The sequence below is a fragment of the Melampsora larici-populina genome (assembly GCF_000204055.1).
Source record: "Melampsora larici-populina 98AG31 unplaced genomic scaffold MELLAscaffold_3, whole genome shotgun sequence".
NCBI classification, from domain to species: Eukaryota; Fungi; Basidiomycota; class Pucciniomycetes; order Pucciniales; family Melampsoraceae; genus Melampsora; species Melampsora laricis-populina.
The window spans coordinates 1,570,354-1,592,581 of NW_006768767.1; the positions used below are offsets into that span (position 1 = coordinate 1,570,354).

Here is a 22,228-nt window from a genome sequence, read left to right on the forward strand (position 1 = left end):
GAATGACCGAGGGGCAGCGCAGCCGCCCAAGACCTCGTCACAACTAAAAGTAGACCAAAATAATAATACTGAAAGATGTTGTACTTTTGTAAAGTTCAGAAAAAACAGAAAGAAAAAATTCTCCTTAAATGTGGCTTTTGAGTATGGAGGAAACATCTACTTTTGACACTAATGATATCCTTCATGACAATGAAAAATAAGAAGAAAAATATGAATCACTTCCACCACATGTAAAACAATCAAAATATGTGTACAATGAAAAGAATAGAAGTATTACACTGATACTTGGCTCTAATCAAACAACAATTGTGCACGTAAATTGATAATGAAAAATACAAGATATGACCAATTGATGTAAAAGGATCAAGTGACAATAGCAGGGTTCAAGTCAAAAGAAATCAGACCCAAAATGAATTTTAGGCATTGCTTGGAGGTCACAATTTCTAGACCATATTTTCCAGCTTGCGAGCACCTCTAGAGGTACCTGTGAGGTTTGAAAATATAGGAAAATGCCTATAATTTATAAGAAGGTTGATTTTTTTTTGGTTTGAGGAAAAAAAAAGCCTTTTTGTGTCAAGAAAAGGTGTATAATTTTCTTTTGCGTTTCTTGACAGTTTCCTTTTTTGTCTTTCTCTTTCATTAAATCCACAACAGCAGATATGATGCAATTTTTCAAGCTTGTTCTTTTCTTTCTTATAAGAGACAGTGGCGTATATTGAAGCACTTTTTATGAATCCTTGTGATTCTTTAGCTCACCTTGTGCTTCAAGAATTTACTTGGAAGTTGTATAATTCCTGCTCAGAATTTCTGACTTGAACCCCGCTAATGAAAGAGAGGTCCCTTGGCAAACTTGACAGGTCAGCACACCAAGAGGAACATTGGTAAGAAGCCTGCACAGGGGTTGTTCCATCTCAGCTGCTCAGCTAATACTCAGTAGTGTCCATTGGTCGCATCACATATAGAACAGCCTCTCCTCAGACTTTCCTGCTAAGGACTGAAGCCTGACAAAAGAGATCTGCTCAGTTTATCTCAGCCACTCAGCTAAACCTAAGTGGTGTCCCCTGGATCAGGCTGTTCACACAATTGGCAGGGTCTTAGCAAATAAACTAGGTCTTCCCCAGGCTTCATTTGTCAGCAAAGATACTCGAGGCAGGTATGGCTCATCTGCTTGGCTGATTCTGAGTGACATCCTCTGGATCAGAATGATCCCCAGGATTCCACTCAGGATTAGCTGAGCAACTGAGATGAACTGAGCACCGCTCAGTTAAACATCAGTGTCATCCTCTGAATCCCTCTTATCCTCAGGATGCTACTCAGGATTAGCTGAGCAGATAGACCTTGGGCTTTATTCCTGAGCCAAGAAGCCTGAGGCAGGGATGACCCTCCTTGATCTGTCCCAAGGATGCTGCACAGGATTTGCTGATGAATCTAGTTCATCTTAACCTCTAAGCAAATCCTCATTGGCCCCCCTTGGAGTCTACCCAACAGGGGCATGCTGTTCAGCATTAGCTGAGCAGATGGATTGGCCCCTCCTCAGGCTTTGGCCCTTAGCAAAAAGCCTGAAGAAGGTTCAGTTTCAGTTGATCATGTAATCAGCTGACAAGCAGGAAGAGATAGGAGTGAAAACAGGAAGAATCTGGTAATAAATTTGACCCATTGTTGGAAAAACACAAGAATATCTATGCTCACCCCTATGTGAGCATCCATTTTTGCCCCTGTGCAATTGCATCAGTACATATACTTGAGTTGTCAAGACAATATCCACACACCTTTCCATGAAGCTGGTATCTGTGATAACCATTCCATTGGCATGAATTCCAGCAAGGAACATCAATCCATTGAAATGCCCATATGTCAAGTGAGAAGGAGCCCACATCACATCATATTCATTCTTAAAAGTCTCATTCTTCATGGTCTAAAAGTCAAGATGGTCTCAATGGTTGATGCTGGTACCCTCCAAATGCTCTTCAATCATGAAAATATTGTACGCAAGGTCAGAAGGTTCATTTGGATTATTTTCATACACTACACAGTGTGACAGAACCTGTGGACTACATTGAAACACACTGTTAGTTGGATTGTTGCATATTCTTTTATATGTGTTGCAGTGAGAAGGACAAACTTGCAAACCAGGCAGCAAGTTGCACTGTGTACTCGTCAAATCCAAGTATTCCATCTCTTCCTTGAATTTTGACACCAGCCAAGTGGCCAGTAGCAAAGCCTGAGCTGTTTGGCAATAATTGAAGAGATCCACAGTGAAACCTTGGCCTTCATGGATCTTTTGAGAAACTACCCTCAAAACTGTGTTGTTTTCAAAAATGAGCTGGCCTGGGTATCTTGTCCAGAAATCCCACCGCTTAATGACCCTATGTTCATTGACTCTGAAGATGACTTTTGTATGGTAGAACTCATAAGTAGGATTGATCTGATTCTTGTCATTGTTGACCAGGAGCGTTGAAGCAAATCCATTTCCTGGTCTCTTTGCCACTACATTCATGTAGAGCACCAAACAAGGCACATTTTGCACGTTTTGGTGCTGATGTCCATGACATGTGAACTAATGAGAGACATGTACACACTGTGGTGATCAAATCCATCCATACATGGTCTTTTTATATTCAATTTTGCTTGGGTGTTGGACTTAAGTTTTCCTCAGCTATTTATTCATCATTAAATGGTCCTCACAATCAGAGACTCGCTCCAACTCAATACACACTGAGCAATATTGTTGAGATACAACTTTTTTAGTACAAATTATTCATATTTCATCATTAAAATTGCATTACATCATTAAAATTAAGATAAAATAAACTAAGAGGAAAAGGCTGAAAATTTAATGTAGTTGAATTCCAACAAGAATGGTTGAGTGTTGTATCACATTTAGAGAGCCATAGAATTGATCTAAAAGATGCAGACTGAGAAAGGACATAAATAAATAGAAAAGAGGTGTCAGTAGTTTGCAAGATCAGAATTAGAGCCCAAAGTTCAGATCTGATAGTAGATACATGGAAATCAAGATGACTTACTTGGCATTGTAAATCAAGGGTCCAGAAGGAAATAAATAGTTCAACAAGAGCTTCAATTTTAGAGTACAAACCTACCATGAACAAAGAGGAACAGGTCAAGATTGAAAATCAAATTGATTGAAGGATGTTAAATTAAATCTAAAAGTACATAATCAAAGGAAGCCTAAAAGAAAAGGAGGCGAATGCAACCAGAAATTAAGGGAAGATCAAATTCAATTAGCAAAAGAAGGAGTAGTTGAATAAGAAAGTTCAAGATAAATATTGAAAGAAGTGAAGAACTCACCTGAGAAAGAAGTCAAGATCAAAATGCCAAAAAAGTGATTTAAAGGAAGGTACCTAGAAGTGAAATTAAAAGGAATCAAAGTTGAAACAAGGAAGATAAATCAGTAGAAGAACAAATAAAGACAAAAAAAAGAGAAAACTTACTTACATAAAGACCCCAAAAATCAAAAATGAAAATGAAATGAATCTACTCATTGGATGAACAGTCAAAATCAAGATTGATGAAGCCAAGTTCTATCAAGAAGGATGATGACAAGACAAGACAGAGAGTTAGTAAAATGGGAGAGTGGAGAAGATAGATGAGAAAAATAAACTACATACTAACATCAAGATAAAAAATCGAAATCTAAATAGTAAAATCTAGATTGAGATAGTGGAGAAGGGAATTGAGAAGTGGAGGCAAGCAGAAAGAAAGAAGACCAAATAAAAGAATAAACAAAAGAAAACAAAGCAATTACTTACATAAAAGGATCAAAATTTAAATTTAAATTGATTAAACAAGCCAAGAACGAGAGAAGTCCGATCAGAGATGGAGTCAAAGTTGAGAGAGAAGGAAAAGAGGTATCAAGGAGTTTTCATCTGGAGGAGGGATCTGTTTTTCTGTTTGTGGAGGAGTGTCTGTGTGTAGAATCATATTGTTTTCATTTTTTTTATCCATCAGTGGATCATCGTTTTTTTGTGTGTGTTCGTGTCTAAGCGTCAATCTAAGAGTGTCTTTTAAAAGTGTCTTGAGTCTTTGAAGTTTCTGTTGGAAGGTGTTCTAGTGATTGTATCTGAGTATTTTGGGTCGCGTGTGTCCTTGATGATTATAGTGTTGTCATCATATGGGTTTTTTTTTTCTAAAAGTGTCCTATTGAAAGAGTTAGAAAAAGAAAGAGAAGAAATCATTAGTTTTTTAAAAAAAGTCTTATTGTGTCCGATTAAAAGCAATCTTGCTGGGGTTTTTTTTATCTTTTTTTTTATTGAAAGAAAGGAAGAGGAAGATAGAGAAGAAAAACATTACTTTACTGTTATTTAGATTATTGTTCATAGTGATCAGTGTCTTGAAGATTGGTGGGGTTTTGTGGTTGATATTGTTTTTGCTTTATTGTGCTTTGCTGAGCTGGGTTGTAGATTGGTTGTCAGTCCGTCGGATTTAAGCTCAGGGCCGGGTTTTCTTAATCAGGGCTTTCCAAATATCAATTTTATTTTATTTTATTTTATTACATGTAGCAAGCATTACATTAAACTCAAAATCCACATAGCTTTGCATCAACACCTTGTGTAGTGTAGTGTGGGGTACAGTTGGAATCCGCCAGATCTTGCGGTTCTTTTAGAATTATTACAAAAGTATTATGGGTTGTATTTGTGAAAGTAGAAAGTTGTTAGAGATTTGCTTCATTGTTTATTTTTATTTTTGGACTTCATTTACAAGGTTGAGGGCAGCTTCACTGCGCTCGAGTTTCATCATCTCCCTGGCTCAGCCTACACCACACAACGTAGGAGTTCTACAGCGCCCTGTGTAACTTGGCAGGAAAGGAATATAGAAAGTTTTTTCTCTTCCCCACTTCAATTTCATCCCTCATTAGCAGCAGTTGAAAAGAACACACCTTTAGTTATCTTGCCTCTTGTTTCTTAGGCTCATTGGTTATAGAAGGTTTTTGAATATGTTAATCGAAGATTATACAAAGATCCAAAAGTTGAAGTACAAGTTAAAAATGATAACACAAAGAAATAAATCAAGAAATTGAGAAAAAAGATGTTGTTTCAAAATCAGTTAAATCAAACAGAAGCTAATTTAAATAAACAAGTTTTGACGCAAGCAGAAGCAAGTGCTACAGGAGTTCAAACAGGGCAGAGGCTCTTAACACTGAGGCAATTGACAAGCATTGACTTTCAAGATTCACCCGCGCCAAGTAATAGGATCTTGATTTATTTTCTATAAAAGGCAATACAAAAGAAACAAGATGAATAAAACTTGACATTTGATGTGTGTCTTTAACCTCGTGAATTTTGTTTTTCATTTTTCATAAGAGAGAGTATTTATCCTTCACACCTGGCATTATTACAATCCTCCTTGTTTTGTGCATCAATTGCTGCGCTTTGTTGATTAGCATCATTTTTGGCAGGATACTTTGATGGACCGCATCCCATGATGAAAGATTGAATTGAAGTTTGATAGAGAGGTGAGAATGAAGTTGAAATCCAAGGCTCAACATCTTGAGATGAAATTTGTGATCTTTAGTTGTCACGAGACAGTAAAAGTTGTCCACTTCATCCTCAATCAAATCAATCTCAATCAAATCCATTCTCAATTGACTTCATCCTCATTTAACTTCCATTCTATCAATGCCAAACAACATCACCGATGGTGACATTTCCACCAACTCATTGAGCTCAGAAGTTGTGGAATCATATAACATAATTACAAATATAGCAAGATCCTTACTAGACAATGCAATGGAATGGATTTCAGAAGCTATTCAGATGGTTGATTGGAAAAAGGATTGGGGATTGAAAATTGATTTGAATCAGGAAGATGGGGAAGTTGTAAATGATGCAAAAATTATAACCGCACTTTCAAGTAGACTTGCACGTATCTTTTTTGAGTTTTTCCTAGCAATGATCTTAAGCATTCATTTTCTGCTACAAAGTGAACAAGATGCATGGGCTTTCTTTGATCATTCTTATTATTGTTTACTCCACTGACTTTGATCTCATTTTCAACATGTGTAACAGAGTGTTCTGAATCTATATATACATGGTTGATGTTCTATTTATTATGAGGCCTGGTGGTTCTTACATTCAACATGAATTTCCGTGTTTGGCCTACTATCACTTTCTACAAGTTGGTAAGTGAATTTTTATTTCTGCATTAAGCTCAGTTGCTCAACATATCTTTTCTTGAGGAAATCTAAGGAAATCACGGAAAGAGAAGGACGTCAGAAGAACAAAGAAAAAGGCCCGTGAGAAGATCTACCAGCTAAAGAAGAGGACTGAGGAGAGTGGGGAGGATTTGAAGAAGTGGAAGAGTCTGAGGAGGAGGATAGAGAGGATTAAAATGACAAACTAGGTGAGACAAACAGTTCAATTTTATTAATTCAAGTCTTTAGTCTTTCCAGCTTCCGTCTTCAATCCAATATCCGGTTTAAATCATGCACATCTGTTTTCAATCCATCTTCTACCTCAAAATCTCTATATTTTTGTATCAATCGTCTACACAAAGTCCTTTCTGTCCCAAAACTCTTCATAGTACTTCTTTTATGTTTTATTATAACAAAAAAAGTTTTAAACTTCTCCAATATGAAAGGTGGTAACACTAAGCCTCCCAGCATATATTGGGACAGCTGGTGTTACAAAGAAATAAAAATGACCATATGTTTTGATTATTTTTTTGAGAAGTTGGAGACAGGAACTAGGATAGCAAGGAAGAACTGAGACCAAGAAAGCCTACCTGGCTAATGATAAGTGCCCAGTCTGGCCCAGCTTACAGTAGGAGTCAAGTGTGGCCCGGCTCATGATAGGAGACCAGCCTGTCTCCAGCTTACAATAGGGACCATAGATCCCAGTCCAGCATTTCATACCACCTTGTATTGGCAGCCCATAGGTTTAACACAAGGAATTGTTTCTTCACAAACACACAGAAGAATACACCAAGACATTTGAAAACAAGAACTGACATAAATGGAAACATGTGTCAATTGGAATTCTGAGCAGATGATTTACGGAGAACAGCAATTGAAGCCCTAATCTAGGAAGCTCACAGTTGTGGTGATGACAAGGAAGCCGCCTTGTTATTAAAAACCCTAAATAAGGACAAGTCAAGACAATTCTCATGAGGGAAAATAGATAAGTGATAGATGAAGACAACACACTCACAGACACATCAGAAACTCCATTGGTGGCATTTGTTAAGGAGGTTAGACCAGAAACAAGCATCCTTCAACTGGAGAATGCTGGAGTCAACACTCACAAAACCCACGGAGCTGTTGAAACTCATCAAGACAGCCATCCTCTTACTAATCCTACAATGATGGACACTGTGGTTAAAAGGCGCAAAGGCAAAAGAAGAGTCCGATAAAGCTTTTGCAACCATGTCAGCTAAGAAAGGTACCTTAGAAATGGAAAACAGCAATGTGATACACAATGGGAAAATTCTAAAAGGAGGGGATGCACAGATGAAGGAATCCTTGGGACTTTTATCGCTGGGGTTGACTATCATTTTGAAAGGACTGACCTCTTATGTCCAGCTTACGGTTTTCAATGAGGAATGGCAAGTGGCTGATCAAAAGGTGTGGTTGGCTGGATCCACTAAATCAGATAAGGAAAAATCAGGTGAAGCAAAAATTTACGGAGGAGACACACCAGTTGAAGAGCTAATCATTGATTATGAAGTATGGGGAGCCTGCATAGAACTGTTCTGTACTCACTTGGTTGCTTGTGGGTGGAAACCAATCACCGACCAATTTGAAGGCCACATAGTTGTGGTGAAGAAAATCCAAGAAGACTTTGGTTGGATGGTAGCTTTACGCTATTGTAAACTGGTGAGACAGGGAGTAATGAGGGAAACAGTGGATTTTTCTTGGGTATGCATTTTGTTTGATGTGTTGCCTTATCTGTTTTTTTTTCTTTCAGTGATCATGTTGTCTGTGTTTGATAGACAGTTCTTCAAACTCTTCATATAATTTGTAATGAAATGATAGAAACCATCATAGAATGAAATGAATAGTAATGATAATCTGATTAAGACTCAATGTGCCATAGTGAGAGGATAAAACTGGTATTTGATATGTTGTCTATGTGTGATGTTTCTTCAAAAAGATATATAATCTTTGCCTTCATGTCAAATTTAGAAATTCTGTGATGATGTAATGCATTGAAGTGAATTCAAGAATGATAATAATGTTATTAATTATCAATGAGATTTTGAGTTGATTGGTTGAAAGCATTAAGTCATCAAAACAGGTGGCTTAAGATTGGCACATGGAATTGTTGCTTGTATATATAAACATCATTCTTGTTTAATTTGATTTCCACAGTGGATGAAATACGACCGCACTCATCTCGTGAATTGGTTTAAAAGCAACATCTGGGGTGAGGTAAATAGGAAGATCTTGCACTTCACACTGAGGTCCGTTCTCACTTGCTCTTCTATGACTATTGTCCCCCCTGAGGTTGTGTAATTAATCTTTCTCTTTTCTCAGGTGTATCAGCAGGTCAGAAAAGTCCTTTATCAAAGAACAATTCGATCTGCACATATGCACTTTTGGGATCACAGGGTTTACCCTGCGTGCACTTTATAAAGGAGCGTGTTCAATCCAGCAACAAGCTTCAGGTTCAACATTTCAATATTCATTGGAAACTTGACCACATTATACCTGATGTTGAACCACCCCAGTGCATTGAGATCAATACAATGCTCAATAGCATTCAGACTCTATACGCAACTTTACCACCCCGTTGACAAGCTCTCCTAAAAAATCAACTCTTGCAGATTTTGACAGATCCAACTCCATCTGTCAGCAATCCAATCCCAATTTGCTCCTGTGGTCAACCACAAGGTGCTTTGAACACAACTAAGCGAGATAGAAGTGCTTTTGAAGATCAAGATGCTGGTGAGACTGAACCACCATGTAGTTTATGTCATCAAACTGGTCATAACAAACAAACCTGTCCAGTCCATCCCAACAATACAGGGAGTTCAACTTCAGCTCAGCTTAATATGTAGATCATCAATATTTGCTTTCAGCACAAAAGCCAATTATGTGTGTGGCCACATTGTGTATGTGACCCCAATTATGTTTGTGATCTGTTACAAAGCAATAGCGAGCCGGTGAAGGGCTCTTTATAGATCACTTCCAAAACTGAGAGAGAGAAAGTCTACTGATGCAAAAGCTAATACAATCAATTTTATCAATCATTCCAAAAATACAGTTAAAGTAATGGACATAGTCTTTTGACATGTGACAAACAAAATGACAAACTCATAAAGGGCTTCAATGTTGGGATTGCTCTTGAAATTGAATGCAAGGGACGAGAATGTGATGGTGTGCAACTGACCAGGCCCAGGCAAATAAAAAATAAATTGGTACATATGTACATACAGGTTTTTATGTGTAACTTAAGGCCTGATAAGGGGGAGGAGGTGCAAATACTGCAATCCTAAAAATGAAACAAAAGCAACTTTTACAACCTTTTACAACAGCCTGATAAAAGCAATAGCTTAATATATGCAAGCCTGGCACCGACAGACAAACAATAAATGAAGCCCTCCTTGAAAATCAAATTTGAGGATGACAAACTGACAATGCGCAAACATTAAAAATAAATCAAATACAACGTTGAGAAGCTTTTACACAAGGCAGATCAAAGGAATATACAAGAGCCTGATCAAAGCAAAAGCTCAGTAAATGAAAACCTGGCAAGGACAGATGAACAACAAATAAGGAGCCAAGGAGCTCATTAAAAGTAACTCAAGACTGAGAAACAAACAAAGTGTAAGGAGGAGAAAAGCAATGCAACTAAAAAGGTGAGGAAAAGCAACATCAAAGGTAATGGACAATGACCAAAACAGTCAAAGGAGGTGGACCACAAATTTGGAAAAATAATCCACTCATGCAAGCAAATTGTCACATTTTGTGATTTAGATCATATTTTGAAAAGATGAAACATATGAAAAATCATTTACAGCATTTCTTCTTTGATCTGTCAAGTGTTTCTTGGGCTTTAATTTGTCTAAGATACATCTGATACGTAAATAAAGCACTACCAAAGTATTTGGGACAAGGGATGTCCAATGACTTGTATTGCTTCAATTCCAATGGAAGTGGTGCTTGATTTTTGTAGCTTTGTATACAGCTGCCCAGAGTACAAGCCATCCTCTCATACTTGATATTAATTTGTACTGAAGTACTGAGTCAAGTAGATTCTCCAGAGGGTTTGAAGCATTCCCTAGTACAATGGATTTCTTTTGCTGTTCATGTTCTAAATGAGACATTTGTTAAAAGCTAGGTATCTTAAGTTCTTTCACATGTTCTTGAGTTTTTTCAAATAAAGATTATGAAAGTGATTTAAAATATGGTGAATGAATCTGTTTGACTTTAGGGCATCAACATACACATCATCTCCACCAGTGGTTGAGCAACTTGTGGCTGGATTGGACCTTCTTACAAGGATGACTACCACCTATAAAATCAAAAGGTTCAAAAATATTAAGATAAATCAAAAAGGATTAAGAATGACAAGAGAAGATTAAGATTTGTACATAAAGAATGATAGAGACTGACCACCAATTTTCCTTGTATTGTAAGCTTTGCAATGACCAACAGCTCCCATGAAGCCCTTCAACATTGCACAATTAGATTTGACAGGATTGCCATACTTGCGCTCATTACGTAAATAGGTTGAAATAAATTTAAGCTTGAATAGTTTTTGTTGAGACATGGAACTGAAAGGAGTACTTTGGGCAACAGAAACTACTTTTCAATTTCTTTTATTGAGAAGCATCCACACTGGTGCACCTTCCAGTTTGAATGGCTTTTTTAAAGGACCATTGCGGTTTTGAACATTGTTGAGGTTATCTTCCACTCTAACAAGGCAAAACTTTCTGTGTGGTTTACTAGGATTGTTCAGTATCTTGATCAAATCTTGATTTTGACAAGCTGCATTTTTCAATCTTTTGCGCTCAGTGTCCAGCTGCAAATTTTGACCATCAGTTGATTTCAATAATGCAAGAGAGAGAAAATATACTTACATTGACACTCGGCTTTGGAGGTGCATACTCAGCCTTTCGTTGCCTGTCTTTGGTGTGATGATGTCCATTTTGTCCCATTGCATATAAAACAAAAAACAGTTGGAGGATTTTGGAATAGACTTAAAAAATGGGGCAGAAAATGTGCGTTTTAGGATTCAAAATTTATGTGTTCAATCAATTATGGTTGACTTGTGGTTGTGTTTCAGGATGGGGGTGCGGCCCTTGAAAAGAAAGGTGCGCCTAGGCATGTTTTTTGATAAATTGGCGCCCTTGGGCGCGTCTTCTCACAGTGCAAAAGAATAAAAATACAAAAAAATAAAAAATAAAAAATAAAAAATAAAAAATAAAAAATAAAAAATAAAAAATAAAAAATAAAAAATAAAAAATAAAAAATAAAAAATAAAAAATAAAAAATAAAAAATAAAAAATAAAAGACAAAAAATAAAAGATAAAAAATTAAAAATTAAAAATTAAAAATTAAAATTAAAAATTAAAAAATAAAAAATAAAAAATACAAAATACAGCCATTCCCAAATAGCTTGCTTTTTTATTTTTCTTCACATCGTTCAGGTTAGGTCTATCACTGCCAGCATTACAGATGTTCCTTGATGGGAATCAGCACCAGGCTGGGAACACTTTTGAGAGTAGAATAGGTCATGAAACCATTACGCAGTGGCCATCTGAGCAATAAAGCATATGTTACATATGTGCAGACATCTGAGTGAATACTTAGCTATCATCTACATATAGCTCTGCTCAGTTACCTGCTCATCTGGTTGAGAGATTCACATGTAATACATTCTGTAACTTTTACGCCCAAAAAATTGACTACATATATCACAATGGCTACTGAGGAAATACTTATGAAGATATTTAGCAGTAAAAAATGGGGAATCTCTTTAATGCCGGAAGTGTATACACCTAACCAACCGCCAAAAGAGCCTCTGTCTATGTAAAGTTATGGACTCCTCTATGACATTTGATCTCTCCCCCCTCTCTTTCCCCACTGTAGTGTACCATCATCAATCTCTGTTCAACTCACTCGCAATCACACCATTGTCTCTCTTGATAATCCCTCCTGACATCCATCATCCATTTTCACGCTCAACCAATTTGGAGTGACAGATCCCATTGATCTGGTTCAAACGTTATCGACTTCACCCTTTCAATCTTCACTCTTGATTCGGACCAATAAGTGATTCTTATTGACCAACCTTTATTCATCAGCTTATTTTCTTGATTTGGCAAGTCAAATTTCTTTCTTTTTGACCAACAGCCTGATACCCTGCTGTGTGTGATAATCCGCTTGTGATATCCTTCCGTTTCAGACCCCCAGGATGAGTACAAGCTGTTGTGGAATCCATACAACAATAACTCACTATTTTGCTTTTCTTTCCTCACTAGAAGTTCTTAGCAACCTTTCAATCTCGCTCTCATTATCATCAAAACCAACTTCCACTCAAATCGTCCCACTAACTCTATTGTACCTTGAGAATTTGACAGTTCACCTGTAAGTTTGACTTCATCATCCTCTCAACCTTGCTTGATTTGATTGCTCCCTACACTTCTGATATTGAAGACTTTATCTCATTGTTGATTTTGTTTCCCCAATGCACGCGTCAGGCAATGAGGTTTGTTGAAAACAATCCACAAACAAAGTTCTCTGCAGTCATGCTATTTCAACAAGGTTCACCAAGGAAGAGATCCGTGATTGACTCGCCTACCAGCCTTCACCAGACTCCCTAATCCAATGGTCCAAGTTATATGATGAGACCCGCGCCGTCATTTCGAATCCAGGATTCTATCAGCCGTGTGGTGCACCACGTATCCTCGCAGCTGAAGAGTGAACATTCATTTGTGATATGATTGATGCTGATCCAACACTGTACCTTGACAAGATTGCACAAAACCTTGCATATGAGCAAGGATTTCTTATTTCAATCAGCGCCCTAGCCATTGAAATACGTGATTGCTTGGCACTAACTCTGAAGGTGGCTCGGACTGCACACCCAAATCAATCACCAGAAGCTCGTGCTGAATTTGTCTATGATGTTGGAGGAATTGATCCTCGGTGCTTGGTTTTCTTAGGTAAGCTGATTAGTATCAGTCTCAAGCAAGCTTACTGACCTTGATTCATTCCAGATGAAAGTTCTATTGCTGCCTGTTGCTTGCATCGACCAAATGCAAGAGCTCCACGAGGTCAACGTACCAAGAGACTGCCCCAAGCAATCAACTCTCAAAAGTTCAGTATCCTTCCTGCAATCTCACTGAGTGGGTGCTGAGCCTTAATGGTAATTGAAGGTTCAATCCATAGACTGGACTTTGAGGATTCCCTCACTCAGTACCTGGTAAGTCCACCAAACATTTCGAGTGATTAGGTGTCTATGTAATCAGCTGAAATCTACAACATAGCTTCCTGTGACGAGTCTGTGGCCAGGAGAGAACAGTGTCATAATCATGGACAACGCTACAATCCACCATGGAGATGCTATTCAGGAGCTTTGCAACCAATTTGGTGTTTGACTGATGTACTTACCAGCCTATAGCCCAAAATACAACCCAATTGAAAAATCCTCTGATTTGACCAAGTCCAGATTTTGTAGGACTCATGTTCTTGAGCAGGCCATGACACCTGAGCAATAATCCAAGGCTATCTATCTTACTGCTGAAGATGTCCTCACTCCAAAACTTGTACGGGGCTTGCTGTGTGGTTCAGGATGCCTTTAAAAGCCTAAAATTATGTTGTGCTGTTGTGAATTTGTGTAGTCCATCAAGAATTGAGCATCTCTCAAGATTGTATTTCTCTTGTAATGAAATTGTGTTGTTGATTTAGATAAAGATTGCTATTTCCAAGTTTTGGATTGTTTGGAAGCAGCTCATTCTTGTATATCAATATTGTGGAGTCTGTTGTGAGTGAGTGATTCAGACAATCACCAGTTTTTCACAAATGCTTTATTTTATCTTTTCATTGGGCTATACGTAAATACAAAGTAATATACAGCATTGGTCTTGAACATACATAAAAGGTCATAACCACTTGAGGAGAGAATGGAGTTGCACATTTTGAGTTTGAGATGACAGTCTCATTTTTGTTCGGAAGAGGGGTTTGAGATGAAGAGATGTGGGATATGAAAAATTAGACTATTTATTTCATTTAGATATCCATTACTTGGAAGCCGCCAAAGATGATGTTGTCTGAAACAATTGCTTTGAAGCAAGTTGCAGAAGAGCAGAGTTGGGATGCCCAATGTTGACGTTTGCAAAACAAAGAAAGTCTTCAAAGGTATCACAGAACTTGGGATCATGCATACGTTGATTGTTTGAAACAGCTTGCTTAGGTTGCTCCAAAGGTATTGCAGAGCTCATAGAACTTAGACTGGGGATGTTTGGATCAACTCCAATCAGGAAAGTCCTGATTTCGGGTATCTTGGGTGGAATCTTTAGGGTGACTAGTTTTGAGCCAGTATTGGTGGCAAGAATCTAAACAAAAGGGCCAACTCTGGATTAGTAGTGATGTATCCCTAGTGAAGAGAAAAACATATTAACCAAAGCATCCGCCCATAAGCGGATCATTTGCATACTGACAGCAACCCAGTAGCGGCTATCAAGAGAATCTACATATCAAATGTGGGTTGTTCCACCACTTATTCCAAAGGAGTTTGCTTGTGTGATGGCCTGTACAGTCTTCAAGTTTTGTTGACTAGAGTTTGGACTTGGAAGGATGATTTCTGGTTGTGGGCGTGCAGGAAGTCCACTGCCACTCTGCACAGTTTTCCACGCTGTCATGTGATTTCCTAGTTTCTCCTTTTCGTCCATCATTTTATGAACTTGATCAGGATTTTGCATCTTCACCAACAGTCCCGCATAGTGACCATTCTTTGCGTTTATATTCTTCAAGAATGAGATGAATGTGGTCCAACTGGCAGGGTTATCAAGGTTCAACGTTTGTGAAGCGCTTCCAGTGTGGGTCAAGTCAAGACCAAAATAACCAAGTGTTTTGGGTGGATTGGTATGGATGAGATAGTTTCCCAGATTTTTGGCTGTGGAGTTCAAGATGCTGATGGCCTTTGACTTCATCTTGACAGGTGAAGTGTTGAATGTGTTGACTTGGAATTGCAAAGGTCTCTTAGACATATAACTTTTTTTGGATAAGTGGAAATAATTCATATTACTTTTGGTACACAGATGTTTTGATGCAGTGAATACAACTTATTTTTTTTGGAAGCTCACAAATGTGTGGATTTCTTTGGGACTACATACCATTTTTTATGCAAGCTCCACATCTCATGAGATGTGGAGCTTGCCCTCTGATTTTCTGGGGAGGAAAAAGCGTCAAGTTGATCAAACTGCCCACATACATATATGGAAAGAAATCGATCAAACGACTACAAATAAATTTGCTTTGAAACATGCACAACTATCAGATAACTTGAATTTGACAGGTTTTTTTGGAAACAACACTCATATCATTAAGAATAGGACTTTGATACTTAAGCACAAGTTGAAAGAGACAGCTACTTGAAATCAGACGCTTTCAAACCTAGGCTTTTGAGGGAAAGCTACGTGTGTGCCTTGAACTTTTTCTTTTAGGTTTTTATGATCTTCTTTGTCTTTCGGACTCTGATGTTTCTGCCTTTTCTCTTTAAATAAATTGGGATCATTGGGAGGATTGTCTGGCGGGTCGGACATTTTTGGATCATCCCACAGCTTTGTATGATGTCATAGCTGTTGACCGTTTTCTTGACCAATATCCCCATAGTGTTTACTTAAAACTCACAGTTGTCCATTGTATATCTGAGGACCACTCCCATTTCTCTCTGCTTGGTTTCATTTGGAAACTCGGGATAATGCCCTTACCTGAAAATCGATCCTCCAGAACGCAGTGAGCCATCTTTTGAAAGCTTCTTTGGCATCAGACTTTCTGTTGATGCTGACACTTCACCCAGGCCACCACCCATCAGGACCTTGTATAAGGCACCGGTTGAGGGCAAGACACAAGGCATCACAATTGATGTTGAGCTTCTGAGGTTTGAGCAAACGTAAGATGAGGAGGAGATGTAAGCTTCCAATTTGACCGCTCATCAAGCCTTGGGGATTGACTTGCACTGAGTTGCAGATTTTTGCAATGGCTAGGTCTGAGAAAGGAACCCATTTGGCTTTATCAATCTGATCTGACCCGTCTGATGAAAGAAACCAAATGGCTGAATGACACGCTGGTTGATTTCGGATTAAGGTCAGCTCATCAAACAAGAATGTCCCATGAGCACCATTGATGTTCACGTGCATGCAAATTATTAGTTTGCACCTTCAAGAGATTCTCTGAAGTGATCCAAACCTCATGGATTCAATTTATATGTTCAGTGCTCAGTTCTTCCAGAAACTCACAGCTGAGCCAAAAGAGATGTGAGGTTCTTATTCCTTTGTCTGTGACATGGCTGTTGGTGATCTTAATGTAAATGCTTTGAACAGCTTCATTGTTGCAAATCCTGGGAAATTGTTGGATGTCTCAATGGATAGGTCAGTTAATCTTGGTTTCCATTGCCAACATGAAAGTCACTGAGTTGGTCCATCTCAGCCTGTGCGTCTTGATATTTGACTCTTTAAATCAGTGCCATCATGAAACCGCCAAGAGAATCCTTTGGTACTTTGTTCTAGAAGCAAACAACAAAAAACAAACAAATCTTTCTGTGTCCAATGTGGAGAACATCACGCAAATACATGTACCTGTGCCTACTCAACCTAATTCTAACGACTGTGGTCTGTACCTCATCCACTTGGTCAAAATGTTTGTCACAGATCGAGCCAAGATGATGAAGTGGATTTGTGTATGTGTCAGATTCATCCTGCCAACTACACTTTGGCTCGACTCATGTATCATCCGTGGCTTTCTTTGAGGTAGGAAACTTCCAAGCAAAAATCAAAGGATACTGAGACATAAACTTCATGGAATGGGGATATCCTCAAAACAGCCAGAAAAACCCTGGAACAGACAGCTCAGGATTGTATTAAAAAATACAACCAACAGAAAGTCCAAGCACAAATGCCGCTCTGCCTTTCAACACCTCAAAAGGAAGTCTCCAAGGCAGGAAGTGAAACCAAAATGACCTCTCCACCCGAGGATGGGGTCACTACTGAAGGTGTGTGTCTTGTCTTTTGAGATGATTGGGTTGCTCACTTACAACATTGCTTTGAAAGATTGTGTAGAAGCGTTGCAAAAGACGACTTGCAGCAAAGCTTCAGGTTGTCCTCCTGAAGATCCTTCCGATGCCCCCATTCCCGAAAGTGAAGAAGAAGTAGAAGAAGGTGATGGTCTGCAGGGGGACGATTCCTTCAAGAAGGAATCAACATTGCCCCAGCATCTGAAGGATCATATTCAAACCCGCTCACCCGTAACCAATCTGGAGTCCTCACCGGAACCCTCTGACCATCCTGGAAAAGTACGCTGGTCCAGCCGCCTTGTAAAGCAGCCAAACCATCATGTGTCAAAAGGGAAGAAAAGGCAGAAACAAGGCTGAAGTGCTTTTTGATTTGTATTATCTTACTCACATCACTTATTAAGTCTTCTAATAATATTGGACAAAAGTCTCATTGATCAAATGTTGCCTGCTTGTTCAAAGTTTGTGTTATTTCAGATCACGCCTTACAAGGCAAATGGTTGTTTCTGAGGTCAATCATAATCATTATTGAATCTTTTGTTCCAAGCTTTCCTACTTCGGATTTTTTTAGAATATCTTATCCATCAATATTTGTCAATGACTACAGATTTCTAAGTTTCGTTTGGCATTGGTCAGGAGAGCATTTCCATATATATGATGTTCTTTACCAAGACCAAAGTTTGGTCTTTGTTTGGATCCTAGCTTACGTCTCCAGATGAGCAGGCGCCAAAGTGCCACATGTGAAGCTTACATGATGTAAGCTTCACATTTCGCCAAATGTTGAGCTTTACAGCTTACTGTTGATCTGGTTTGAAGCCCTTCAGACCAGGCATCTTCAATTTGATAAGATACTAGCTCTTACTTTAAGCAATAAGTTGGCCCCCAAACTTTGCCACCCAGCAGAGTTTGGTGAAAGAGTCAGAGAAAAAGGGATGCTCTGTGTAAGAATTTCAAATAAAATATGATGAATGATTGAATTATCATCATCATCATCATCATCAACTCAATCAACATCATCAACTCAATCAACATCGTCAACACAATCGACATCATCAACTCAATCCACATCATCAACTCAATCGCCAATGGATAGAGGTATGTGCACACTTCGACTGCTTTGATTTCAGGTTGACCAATCTAAACCATTTGACCATCTGCAGATGCACACGTGCGTCTGAGTCCACAGACCTATGCTGTTACACTAAAAGAACAGGTAGATTGGCATAAAGAACAGCTGGCTGAGAAGATTTTGACGTCGGAGGTTGTCGAAGGGTACAAAAAGATCATCAAGGTTTTGGAGAAAGTCAGGAAACAACGCTGGACCAATTACGCTAAAAAAGCATTAGAGAAGCTGGTAGCGTAACTTTTTCATCCATCTCCACCAACGTTTTCCATGAGATGTGGTGATCTACGCTACCAGATCCTGGAATTTTTGTTAACTTGGTATTGCTACATTTTTAGCATTAGCTGGATTTGTTCATGTACGTTGACAGCCATCAAGACTTGATGTTAGCTATTAGCTTTGGTTAGCGTGCCCCTGCACCAATTTGAGGGCTTCACCTCCTGAAGGCGAAGATCCTTGATGTAAAGAGTTGTAACCAACTTGTAGGATGTATGATGAGATAGTATTCTGTATGCACCCTCAACCCCAACGTGCGAGTCAGTTCGCCCTGTGGTTGGTTTACATTGGAATTGGGGTTTTTATCCCAATTTGATGATCATACAGTGGCTATTGACACTAAAGTCCTACTCTCACAACAGCTTGCAACCTCACAATGAATGCGAATAATCAATCATAGTAGTCTCTACCACTAAGCCAGCCCTTGCTGCTATAGCTTACGGCGAAGCCGATTAATTTTTTTTTACGTTATGTTAGTTGTTAGCGCGTTTTTGTAGCGCTCTACAGTTACGTTTTGCAATTTCAATTCTTTCGTTAGCTTGGTCAACTTACGTTAATTACAAAGTGTTAGCTAATGGTCCCCAGAATAACATTATTGCGTTGTTATGATAACTTGCTCATCTACGCTATCCGGATTGGTCCTGATAGCGTTGAGTAGCGTAGTGATCCAGCGTTTCAGGAAAGGTAAGAGGCCTTTCACCAATTCATCTTCAATTGAAAGTTACCCAATCCTGACCATGTAACATGACCAGATTGCTTGGCTGGAAAGTTCAAGAACGTGGAAGGCCAAATGGTTTGGGTTGAGGAGCAGTGTAATAACAAGCAAGGAAAAAAGTCTTCCAGAAACTCAAATCCCTCCAAGCGACAAAAGCCTGTCTCTGTGGAGAACCCAGACTCTGCCCCACCCCCTTTGGTCTTGGGACACGACAAGCTCACCATGTGGAAAGAAAACTCATACTTTGACTTAAATACCCAAACAGGCCTCAAGGGAGTTATCAACATTGATGAGTGTAAAGAAATGTATGATGTTGTTGGAAAGATATTATTTCTAAGAGGACAAGGCGCCCAATCTCCAGGAAGAAAGGCATATAATTCAGCCGAGCTTGCCAAGCCTGGACTAGAGTATGTCAGAAAGAGAAACATGATGCTCAAGGAATGGGTTTATGATCAGACGAGTGAGCCCTATGTTTCCTTTGAACTCTCTTTCTTTGTCACAGTCTTTGGCTGACAATCTCTCGGGCTGTTGATCTCAGCTCAACAGATGTTCCAACCTGGAGCAGATTCACCGTACTGACGAGATGACTTATTCAATTTTGACAACATTGACCTGGTGAAACAGCCACTGGGGGTAACAGCCTCAGACGACTCCGCTCAGCGTGCCAGAGATGTCCTTCATTCCCTCAACAATCCGAAGCCAGAAATCTACGCTGCACAAATCATCCTTGCTTCAGTTGTTGTCATTGGCTCTGAAACAGATTCCAAGCCTAAACCGATGGAACTGAATGAAGACACCAATCTTTCCGAGTCTGTCAAGATGGCCATCAATTGTGCCAAATACTATCAGAAATTAAAGCCTGGCAACACACACCTTGAGTTCGATGATGGCGCATGTACAGAGAATAGTTTTAAATGCTTGGATTTCCTGATCACAAGGTGTTATGGGGCAGCTGCAGGAGGCGCATCAATCTGTTGTGCTCTCAGGCATTTTGGACAATCTTCTCACACTCCCAAATCGGACAAGAACTTCAAAGACGTCACGGAGAAGCTCAAGGCCGCATTGGAACCGGAAACCTTGGCACCAATCCTCCACTTTCTAGCTGGGGGTGTGCAATCTTTGATCTCATACCCACAAGACTTTAGTAGAGACATTACCAAGACGAAACTCATGCACTTTATGATCTTACTGAACCAATTGATTATAAACAAACCCATCACCGAGACAGTATGGCAAAGAACTCAGGACTTGATCAACAATTTTCTGACTCAAGCTCTCTTTCCGGAAGGCATCAACAAGGACATCTGCAAGAAAGGTCTACCAACTGCTGTCAATGTTTGGGCACAGCGTGAAATACTGCGTTGGAACTTGGCTCATGCCATCAAACTTGATTTTGATGACTTTTGTGTGAATCATCAAGCAGAACATCCTGATAAATCTTCACCGTTTCACCTGCCTAGTAATCTAAGATTGCTACTGGACTGTCGGCTTACACCATAGCCTGATGAATATCACCGCTTTCCCCTAGCCGCATTTAACCCCTACCTACCCAAAAAAATGTACTTCACGCAATAACCCACTTCTTTTGAGCTGATAATCATCTCAGTTGATGTGTGACATTGTTCACATCTCCGCACCTATGTACAGGTAATTTAAAAAGTCTGATGATACATTCCAAATCTTTGATTAGCCGATAGAGTCCTATAGATCCTGTTTGAGAGATTGGTTCTAAGAATGGTGGTTCTGAAGCTTGATCTCCAGTGCTTGACACTTTGAGAGACATCACTACAAAAACTTCATTCGATTTTCCTTGGCCACTAGGCATTGGGTCCACTGTTCCCTTCCATGAACTCTGACAACAGAGGAAATTTGTATGCAATTCATTTCACACTTGAACAAGTCTGCTCAGTGGGAATTCTCACATCATACTCTCTGCTTGCCAGGAGGAATAGTCCTTGACCTGCGAAGATCTCGTGATCATGTTGTTCTCATGGCAACCTATGTCTTCAAAATGTCTTGATCAATTTGGTGACGTCATTTGATGATTATGATTATCCTTTGATTGCTGATGACCCTCTTTGTTGACCTCTCAATAAACTATCTATCCAAGTTAACCCATCGGCTGTTGACCACATCACTTATCCAACTCATCTTAGTATTCTCAATTCCATCCGACTCATCAGCTGTTGAATTTCTCTTCTTTTTGCTCTTTTATTTTCCATTCAAGAAATATCTAAGCCTCATTATAGTGTTCTTTCCTCTTATCCATTGACCTCTTCTGATCACATTAGTGATCCATCTCATCTTAGCATTCTGTTCTCGATATCCGTTCAACTCATCCACTTTATCTTTTCGTTTTTGTTTAAAATCTGACTATCTATCAGAATCATCAGCTATTGACTTTATTGGCTGTTGACATTATTGTCTCGTTTTACTTCCTTTCCACTACAAATTTCTATCACAGTCATCAGCTATCGACTTTATCGTATTGTTTGAACTGTCTCTCTCTACATTACTACCAAGCGCCTGCAAATCTGTGTTGAGTGAGTCCTGTTCCTGTCTGGCTTGTGGCAAGCTCTTATTGACCGTCTGCCTCTTTGTCCAAGTCTGCTTCAGCTTCCATTACAATTGGACCTTCTACCTCCTTCACACGATACACTCTTATTCTGAGCACTCATTGGTAAAAAAGGGTGAGTCCAGATGCTATCTAACACAAAGTGTTGCCTGACTGACACAAATCTTTACCTTTTTAGGTCTTGCTTGAGATCAAGTCTTTCTTGTTCACTAGACTTCCTGGCTCGGACTCTAGACTTCCACCGCTTGCTCACTGGATTGGACTCTGGAACTGTTTTAGCAGGCCTTCCGCATAGTCAGTCCATCCCCTCCTTTTCCTATTATTTGGTTTTCTCTGACTGATGT

The 22,228-nt window shown here is 39.1% G+C and overlaps 5 protein-coding genes across 5 annotated transcripts; 2 read left to right on the forward strand and 3 right to left on the reverse strand.

Annotated features, from left to right (window-relative positions):
* Positions 1-1,933: 1,933 nt before the first annotated feature.
* Positions 1,934-2,497, reverse strand: MELLADRAFT_59575 (uncharacterized protein; the record flags this gene model as incomplete). Its single annotated transcript, XM_007405270.1, has 2 exons — positions 1,934-2,025; positions 2,068-2,497. The coding sequence occupies 2 exons, from the start codon at positions 2,495-2,497 to the stop codon at positions 1,934-1,936; spliced, it is 522 nt and encodes a 173-aa protein (XP_007405332.1).
* A 7,601-nt stretch (positions 2,498-10,098) lies between these two features.
* Positions 10,099-11,118, reverse strand: MELLADRAFT_102355 (uncharacterized protein; the record flags this gene model as incomplete). Its single annotated transcript, XM_007405269.1, has 4 exons — positions 10,099-10,271; positions 10,574-10,734; positions 10,798-10,982; positions 11,041-11,118. 4 exons carry the CDS (start codon positions 11,116-11,118, stop codon positions 10,099-10,101), a joined length of 597 nt encoding a protein of 198 aa, XP_007405331.1.
* A 3,087-nt stretch (positions 11,119-14,205) lies between these two features.
* Positions 14,206-15,207, reverse strand: MELLADRAFT_102356 (uncharacterized protein; the record flags this gene model as incomplete). Its single annotated transcript, XM_007405268.1, has 2 exons — positions 14,206-14,520; positions 14,722-15,207. The coding sequence occupies 2 exons, from the start codon at positions 15,205-15,207 to the stop codon at positions 14,206-14,208; spliced, it is 801 nt and encodes a 266-aa protein (XP_007405330.1).
* A 1,264-nt stretch (positions 15,208-16,471) lies between these two features.
* MELLADRAFT_59577 (Ulp1 protease) lies at positions 16,472-17,555 on the forward strand (the record flags this gene model as incomplete). The annotated part of the gene is made up of 4 exons (XM_007404984.1): positions 16,472-16,557; positions 16,616-16,865; positions 17,066-17,177; positions 17,245-17,555. The coding sequence occupies 4 exons, from the start codon at positions 16,472-16,474 to the stop codon at positions 17,553-17,555; spliced, it is 759 nt and encodes a 252-aa protein (XP_007405046.1).
* Positions 17,556-19,384: 1,829 nt separating this feature from the next.
* MELLADRAFT_90916 (uncharacterized protein) lies at positions 19,385-20,809 on the forward strand (the record flags this gene model as incomplete). Its single annotated transcript, XM_007404985.1, has 2 exons — positions 19,385-19,769; positions 19,893-20,809. 2 exons carry the CDS (start codon positions 19,385-19,387, stop codon positions 20,807-20,809), a joined length of 1,302 nt encoding a protein of 433 aa, XP_007405047.1.
* Between the last annotated feature and the right edge of the window lie 1,419 nt (positions 20,810-22,228).